At 37.1% G+C, this 9,303-nt stretch overlaps 1 protein-coding gene across 1 annotated transcript; it reads right to left on the bottom strand.

Annotated features, from left to right (window-relative positions):
• Nucleotides 1-5,540: 5,540 nt before the first annotated feature.
• On the bottom strand, nt 5,541-9,018 carry leap2 (liver-expressed antimicrobial peptide 2). Its single transcript, XM_014981643.2, has 3 exons — nt 8,726-9,018; nt 8,208-8,395; nt 5,541-6,937 (listed from the first exon to the last, which is right to left on the bottom strand). The coding sequence occupies exons 1-3, from the start codon at nt 8,801-8,803 to the stop codon at nt 6,883-6,885; spliced, it is 321 nt and encodes a 106-aa protein (XP_014837129.1). The 5' UTR covers nt 8,804-9,018; the 3' UTR covers nt 5,541-6,882.
• Nucleotides 9,019-9,303: the final 285 nt, after the last annotated feature.

Below are 9,303 nucleotides of genomic sequence, written 5' to 3'. Positions count from 1 at the left end.
TATGGTCTGTCTGCAACATCCACCAAATCGTCTTCTGATTTGTGTTTAGGCTTCAGAAAAAGAATGATGACCAACCAGAATTATGAGAAAACAAGTATTGCCCAATCAATGATAATTACCCTGCTACATTTAGGTTGTGATGTTTTTGTGCCATCTCTTCTTTTTGTCTATCTGTATGAATTTCCTCCCAGGTTTGTCTTGCTTTTTCTTCACACTTTTAAAGTTCTTTCACACAAACATTACTATAGATAACAAAAACTAAGGAAATAACAAACTAAAATTGAGAAAACATGTTTAACTGAACTTTATAAAAACTGTAATTAATGGAGAAAAACTACAACAAACTGGTATTCTATCGTAGGTTTACATACTGAAATTATAGCTGTAATGCTCTTCATTTTCGTTTCGCTACCTACTTTTTTTCAGCCATTACAACCGTTTAATCGGTTTTTAAGATGCGGTAAGGGGATTTTCCGAACCGTCTTTAAACGCACCACGAGCATAACGCATGTACGTATATCACCGAGGGCAGACCAGCTGCTGATGAGAGGAGCAATTAGCCAGAACCAAAAGGTAAAAAACAAAAAAACCAACTTGGCTTTTCGAAATAGACCATGTAAGTTGAGTAGCTAATGGAGATAAAGTTAGCTAAATGACTAGTTAATAATTCACGACGGTATTAAGCTAGCTAACAAGATGTTGCCTATTTCACATCCATTGCTAGTTAACTAACGCCAGAAATAAACCCAACACTAAATTTCTGTACAAAAGTTGCGCTTACTGTTGCTTTCCACATGTTTAAAAAATTCTTTATTGTCACGATAGAAAGAGCAAAGAGTCAGGATGGCGACATTAGACCTGAACCGGACGGTGATGCAGGGTTTCATCAGGTAAGGAGAGACTAGAACTCGCTGAGAAACAGATATTTGCTGTACAGGGTTTTTACAGATATTTCAAAATTATTCTCTAAAAAATGTCTTACTTAATTGTAGGTATCACAGGGAGAAGGAGACAGGTAGTTTATATTTGTATATATTTTTACTTTCAGATATTGTGTTGAAGAATTTTCCATATTTATATCTTGGTCAATTTTGTACGTCTGTGTTGTCACATTTGACTAAAATTATCCCATTTTGTGTGATAACTTGAATGGTGTACTGAGTACTTCATGTCCAGTGTTGCTATTTGGCACTTAATAATCTGCTACTGATCATGTAAATGTTTGAGTGTAATTGTGTCAACTCAATCTGCTAAAACATTGATTTTTGTTAGTATATAGATGGAGAATTAGAGTCTGTCCAGTTCTGCTGCACTGAGGCTCTTACTGGGTAAAGACACACAAACTCTAAGGACAGGTGAATGCGCAATGAGGGGAATAAAGGAAAGTAAGAAACAACAAAAATGACTATAGAAACGCATTTGAAACAATGTGTAACTAATAAAACTCAGCAAACTCTCTAAAAACAAATCAAAACTGAATTAGACAAAAAGTTGCAACGAATTAAAAGTAAGCTATATTGAAAAACACAAAACTTTTATAAACCTGTTTCACGCATAGACTTTTTCTTTCTGTGGAACTGTGTTTGTATTCAAGATTATTAGCCAGTCGCTAATTCTGCTTCAAAACCAGGACACAGCTGTACGTTAAGATTCGCCGTCAACTATGCCGAGAAATTTGGAGTGGGAAACAACAGAACAAAACACTTTGCAAACTTGCTGACTAAACCTGTAATGGAGTATCGTTTTCCACTAATAAACTGGTACTGGTCTGGACTTTAAGGCTGCTCAGTAAGGAGGAAGCTATTACTCCAAAAGCCATATAAAAAGTCTTTTGTCCATTGAGTCAAAAGACTCAATGGACAAAAGACCAACACGTAGGTGGCACAACTATTGCAACAATGCATTTTAGCACTTAGTGGAAAATGGAAAATGTGAGTGTAACTTGCAGGAGTTCAAAGTTTAACAATATTAAGACCAGAACGACCAATTCTATTTTTCCCCAAAGAGCAAACAGACCTGGACAAACACAGACGGTGAGGTCGTGAAGGCCTGAAAATATCAAACTTTGACACGTGTTCCAAACACGCTCGCCAATCTGTCAACTGTGTGTCATAAACGGGCAAAAAAGTGAACCTGGTGATGGATCACCTTGAACTACATCGTGGTGCGAATGGAAAACATTCCCCTTGGCTGGAAGCCATTTGCTGAACATTCAAACCAGGTTCAGCAGATTAGTCAGTGAGTTCCTGTGGTGCACAAAGTGAAACCAGATTCATGTGAAATCGGGGTGAAAAGCATTTGACATTTATCCCTGTCTGGATTATATCAATGTAAACCCAAGACTTGGCTCTTAATTTTTAGATATACGAATTAAACATCACCTGTAGGCTTGATATTTGTAATTATTTGTTTATTTGTTTCACTTCACCTTTAATGTCTTTAGCCAATGTTTCTGTGTCAGTCAGGTCTAATTTTCTCAGTAGGTTTTGCTTTCTGGGTCCAAATGTTACCACAACATATTAAAAGTCGTGGTTGGTTCAGACACAAAGACCTTTTCAACCACAAATAAAACACTGGTCGATGTCTTCCCATCCCCGGTATCACAGTGTGATACTGCATAGCTTAGGATCTGATACCAAATAAAAATACAGGACCAGTATCGCCTATACCGATACTTATTACTGATATATCATGAAATGTCTGACCTTTAGGTGTTTCTGTTGTTTTTCCTTTGAATTCTTTTGTTAAAGCTTTGTGACAAATTTTGGACAAAGTTTATAGCTACCTTACAAAATACTTTAATAACTCATTTATGTGATAACGAGAAACAAAACAAATTATTTTGCTTTATTTTATAAATAAAATGCAAAAAATATATAATTTGAGAGCAAATCAAACCAAAATCTAATTTCCATCCCTGGTCCCATCGGCAGGTTGATGATATTATTACAATAATAAGAAAAAGATGCTTTACACTGCAGCACAAAAAAGAAGAAAAGGAGATAATTAAACAATTTGTAGTCTATAACTATCTTGAGTAATTGACAATTTAAGTCGATAAGTTGACATAACTGCGCTAAAAATAGAGTAGTATGCAGTTAAGCTGTGCTAGGCTAAGCAGGCTAATGGTATGAGTAGAAAAATTAGCCTGTGTCGTAAGCCAGGGTTTTCCACACAGCAAACTGACTTCTTCACATGCTTGGAAAGCTTTAGATAGCCTCTGAAGGTCCAGACGGAGCTGTTAAACAAGTGCCAACTAGGAGTTCTTCGACCCATCTCTCACATACTCGAATCAGCACAGTCTGCGTGAGGAACAGCGTGTGCAGGACAGCAGCGCCAGATGACTTCTGCCCAGACTGGAGAGGAAGAAGAGGCCAAGTCAACATCAGGCCATCGCAGCGAAAACATTTTTTTTACAAAAACACACGTGTGAACAGTAAACAGATTAGAAAACCCCAACACGACCAAACAGTGAGCCCATTTAACAGCTGTTGGCACCTACATTATAGTTGATGAGCTGGATTTGAACAGTTTGGGTTTATGCTGAGATTGAAGCACACATTTAGGGAATCCATTATGGAATCAGGGGACTAAATGTTCCCTGATTTGCAAAACTGGTAGACATTCCCCTGAAACATTTGAAGCTGTAATGTGAGGAAAAGGTGGTTTTGTAAAGTCGTTGCACGATTGTGGGATAGATAGAAACATAAGCCACACTTTTCAGATATTGAAGTTTGATATTTTTAGGCCTTCACGACCTCACTGTTGGTCTGCTTGCTGCTTTTAAACAGTTCAAATCAGTCAAAAAACACATCTCTTTCTCTCTTGCCTTTCAGAATGCTTAATAGCTTCTATGTAAATGTGATTTTTATGTCCAAGGTCAATGCAAGGTGAAATCAACAGAACTTTACCCTCACACACTTGGCTCGGTCCAGTTATTGTGAAAGACTGACAATTTAAACACCAGCGGCTCTTTGACTTTTAAACTCTTGACAGCGGCTTCGCTCCCTCGAGTGGCATAAGAAAAAATGCAAGAAAAAATGACTCAGATGTCTTGTCATTATCCTGCAGCAGATGTTGCTTTATGATTCACACGCTTTCCAGTTTAGTGCTGGAATCAAGCTGGTGTGCTGCTCCCACCAGAGATATGCAGCAAGATTCTGTTTATACATTTGTTTCACTTCCAAATCGCTTTTGTAGGGAATTTCTATCCAAGTTGACCAAAGGTGAGAAAAAAGGACCAATCTGTGTTAAACAAGGCTGCTGGTCCTGGGCTCTGCAGGGGTTTTCAAAGTGGGAATGACAACCAGCTACACACGCAGAAACACCAAATCTTACCACGAACTGTTGTGCAGTTTTCTAGTGCCGATATCTTAGTACACTTGAAGTAAGACAAAACTAACAAGAAGTTCTTCAGAAGCTTTGTTTTTAAGTCAACAATTCCTTTAATATTGATGAAAAAGTACTAGTTCAATCGACAGATTACTTCACTTATGCCAAGATGTTTTCACCATGTTTTAAGTGAAATAATCTGCCAGTGGTACATTTTCATCAATATTAAGGAATTATTGACTATAAACAAAGCTCCTGTATCTTGCTGAAAAGTTTTAGTTTTGTCTTATTTCTGATGTGCTAAAATATTGACACTATGCCATATAAACCAAAAATACTCAGTAAGATTTTGTGTTTTTGCAGAGTTTTATTTCTGTGAAACTTTTTACTGCTGCAATAATTGACCTTTGATTCACTCAAGACAATAAATTTGATTTGAATTGAAAAAATGCACTGAAGGAGGATGTGCATTTCAAAAAATGCCAAAAACACTATAAGAAGTACATAAACAGGGCAATGTCAAGTTTAGCCAAATCGTTAAGGATGCTTAAAATATTAACCAAAATTAATCAGTCATCCTATATTAGGACCTTTTTAAGCACAAACATACCAAACTCCATGCAGCAGATGTTTCCATGAGCGGAGAAGTCTAAATAAGTACTAAACAGTTTGTAGCAGTAAAATTAACAACCAATCAGCCTCAAGCAACTCACCACTGAATTTTGTACGTCCGTAAAGTTTTCATCAAGTTTAGGATGTAAAGGGCAGATAAATAGCAACAATGGCTGGATGAATGAAAGGGTTGATGAAGTTGGCTAAACGTATGCTGTTACTGTTTCTTGTTCCTTCTCTTTTCTTCGTGTCGCGCCCTGAAGAGATTCATGATGTCTCCCCACTTTGCTCGACAGTTATGAGATGTATGTTTTGTTTTTTACAGGCATGCTATGCGTAATGGCCTAGCATTTCCATTTTGGTTTTGTCTGCCGAAAGATGCAATCAAGAGAGTTGATGCATGGAAAGAAGGGCATCTATTTAAAATATTTTAATCTCTCTGCCTTTAGAATGACTGAAAATAATGTTCTGCTCCAAACGTGAACCCAAATGTTTGATTAGCAGCTGCTGCCATTTTGTTTTTCGCTCTGTGCGTTCCAGAAACGTAACTCACACCATGAATGCAAAAACCTTCTGATTGAAAAGATGAAACTGAATCCTTTTTCAAAAGCTTTTATTTGGCTTTTCTTCCTCTCTTTTACATGTTTGTAACACCGTACAGTACAATGATATTTAGATTTAAAAAGTGCAGTCCAACTAAAATCTCTCTCTGACACACAAAGTGTGCAAAACATCAGACTCCGCCTGCCGTGTGCGTGATGTAAACTCTGCAGGCGTGTTAAAAAAGGACTCTAAACCCTTCCATTGTCAGGGGATAGATGTGCAAACGTTAAGGCCGTGCAGCTCGTGGTTATGAATCGGATCCATGTTGAGGGCTTGAAGAAAATCAATTCAGGATGATAAATTATTCTAGACTGAACCAAAAATAAGAGCTAAAGACAAACAGGAACAATTTTGACATTTAGACAAGGAAGGCAAATAAATATTTCTGAGATTTTATCCTGTAAACAAAATTATTTCTCCCTTTAGAACTTAATATAGTTTATCGTTGCCAACTTGAAGTTTGATCCATGTTGCCCTGTTCTCTCTTAGTCTTTTGTCAGCTGTGCAGGACACAGCCTCTTCTAGAGAATAAATAATGATTGGTATTTTGAAGAAAAATCTGTAATCTTCTGTTGAAAGTATTTCAGTTTAGGGTTTCCGTGCTCTGCTAATCACATCACTTTATGTATGTAGGTTATCTTCTGCTGCATAGACTTTCTTGAGATAAAAGCAATGCGTGCGTACTTCAAAACAGCATAATGACGTCAACTTCTGACGAAGATCGGAAGGAGCGAAGGTCGTGAAAGTCTCTGTGCTGCAGTTCGGTTCCTGCTCCTACCGTCTGTCATTAGAATAAAACTACAGATAAAAGACAACCTAAGAAAACAGTTTAAGCCAGTTCTGTCCAGAAGACATAAAAATGGTGGGATTATGTCTGTTTTTTTTTTTCTTTTTTTAGGGGTCATTATTGTTATATCACAAGAATCAAACTGAACTATCAACCAACCCTGTGTTATTAGGGAGGGTGTGTGGATACAAAACTCCATCACATCATTTGTAGAATGAAGTTCAAGGCTAAAGTAACTTGAACATCCCAAAAAGAAAAATCTTCTTCTTTTGGGCGATGGCTTAAAACTTTTAAATCATAGCACCAAAGTCATTTTTGGTAACTTTCCTCAGTTCATACAAAATTATGCATATATTTAGCTGTTTGTATACATTTTCTGGTAGTTAAATTGGCAATAAATCCAAGTAGCTATGCAGATATAATACTCATATTTATAAATACAAATTCAGATAATACAGATAAAAATAAAGTTTGTATCCTAGTTTTCAGAATGCATCCAGATTGGGGTTGTACACTGATGTAAACTCGCTGGTGGCGTCCTGCAGGATCTAATATTTCATAGGCTCTGACGAGGGGCGTTGGTTTGTAGAGCAGCGTCCCTCCCTGAGGACAGACAGAAGTTTTTAATGTCATGAAAAAATACAGTACATGACTGAATAGTTAACAACAGTAACATGTAGCCCCAACTCTTCCTGGTCATTTTTGCAAAAAAAAAAAAAAAAAACACAAAGAAAAAGCAAAATAAAATTAATTTTTTAGAAAATCTATCAAGACTCTAAATTTCTTTGCTTAGAGTTTTGTTTCTTTCATGAGAAATATTTAATCTCCAAGTTGTTCATAATTACACAAAACATAAGGCAATATATGAGGCAAAACCCCCGATTGTTCTTAGCTATGTAAGCTAGGCTACTGAATTTTTAAGCTAGCAGGTCAGGGTCTATTTTTGCTGATGATGCAAGTGTAATAAAATAAAGGTTGTTGCTCTATTTTTGTTTTGTGAGGTAATAATCAAATACAGAGTCTTTTGATGAAGTCATGTCAACTTGGAAAGCCAAAGGTCTCTGACTTTGAATGCAACACGGCTGCCGTGAATTCAGAATATAGCTAAAACTAGAAGAAAACTGTTTGCTCTTCGGGCATTTTGTTTCTTACTAAATAAGTTGCGCACATGGTATAGTACAATTTTTTTTTAGTATTTAGATAAATAGAAGGAAAAAATACACTAGTTTCGCCTTGAATTAGCTTCAGCAGTGATTACGACTAATGGCTACTCCCAAGCATTATCCAAATGGAAATTAAAACAAATTCATCTTAAGTTACTTTATGACACTTGTAGCCTAGATCTAAATTTTTTGGATATGAATCTAAATGTACATCAGTTATAAAGTTTAAAACTAGTTAAATGTTTTGGCTTAGTAACATTTTGTCCAAGCTATTGGGCCAGTCACTAGTTTCGTTAGTAATCCCTGTGACATAACTTTAAGTGACGTTTCTCTCCTTGTTCCTTTATGCTGTGTTCAATTTATAATCCAAAGTTTTTATTTTGAAGTTTCAAGTTGGAAAAATTAAACAGAAATTAGCCCTCAGGAAGGCATGAGCATGAGCAGTACATGTAAAACTTAGTGAAAGTTGTAGGAATAGATGGTTTGTGGATCTCATTAGTGCCCCTATATAATGCATAATCTCCATCTGTTAACCCGCGTAGATGCATGAATTACCAGGTAGCTCAATGCTGACCCAAGAAGTAAGTCCTAGTGGATTTAAAAATTTTCCCTACTACCTGAACTTTTAACTCCTAGTCAGGCACCCTTCTTAGATATGGTAATGATGCATCACAGTTTGATTTCTGAAAATATAATTTTTTTCCTGTTACCTGCAGAGTCCAGTCGCGCATTCAAAGTTGTTTTGGCAGAAAGCTCCAGATGGTTTGCTGCTCATGATCCTCCATAGAGGGGTCATGCGGGCAATTCTTTTCAGCATGTGCTCTGTGTGTTCCCCCCTTACGTCTTGGATCTGGTCAGAGCCAGACTGGAGCCGTGATACCAGCGGACCTGCGTGTGCCTGGCAACCGCACAAAAAAGAAAATGCACAGGAATGTCTATTAGTTGTTGAAAGTTCATCACAAGTCGATAAACTACCATGTTGATTTTGATTTTCTGTCTCTAAGTTATTGGATTTTGGTGTGTAAGAGCAAAATCAATTTAGGTGTATAAAATTTGAGCAATGTAATGTCAACGTTTTTAACATCTTCCAATGATGATCATCTACTTTTTGGAAGATCAACTGAATTTTCTATTTGTAACTTAAAACATTTTAAAATCAGTATGTATCTCCCCTAAAATAGCCACAGAAAGATTTCCCACATTTTAATCAAATGAGTAATCTTCTTACCTGCTGTGCCAGCAAAAATACTGCAATGCACATCACCACCAATGCTTTTCTGTGAGTGAAGAAGCTTTGCTGTTCCATCCTTTCAATGGACTTAGAAAAAGTTGGGTCGGTTTCTTTTATCTCTAAAGACCTCTGGACTTATCCTGGACCAGGTGGATTCCCTGATGTCCAACGATGAATCGAGAACTCAGCAGGAGAACTTGACTGACTCTGGAAGTGAAGCAAAAGTTTTCAGCTTTGCTGAACGTACAACCCAGATCTGCATGACTGAGTAAACCTGTGTGGGTCGGGTTCTCCTTTATATAGTAAGGCCAAGATCCCAGAGGGTGGAGAACACGAGAGAGGGACAGAGTTCCAGTCCGTGCAGTGTAATTATAACCTCCCACCCCCTGCACCCTTGTCTGCCTTTATCTCTCTTTTTTGTCTAATCGAGACATGGTGTGTCTGCAGAAAAGTGTCGTTGTCATAAATCAAACCATCAACCATGTTCAGCAGAGTGGAAAGTTACTGGAAAAACGATGCTTCCAGTAAGAGACTAACTAATGTTGACTCCATTTTCAGACATAAATGCTATCTGT

Source organism: Poecilia mexicana, unplaced genomic scaffold, assembly GCF_051168715.1.
Source record: "Poecilia mexicana isolate PSO_F unplaced genomic scaffold, ASM5116871v1 scaffold_18, whole genome shotgun sequence".
Classification (NCBI taxonomy): domain Eukaryota; kingdom Metazoa; phylum Chordata; class Actinopteri; order Cyprinodontiformes; family Poeciliidae; genus Poecilia; species Poecilia mexicana.
This window is presented reverse-complemented; position numbering and strand designations above follow the sequence as displayed.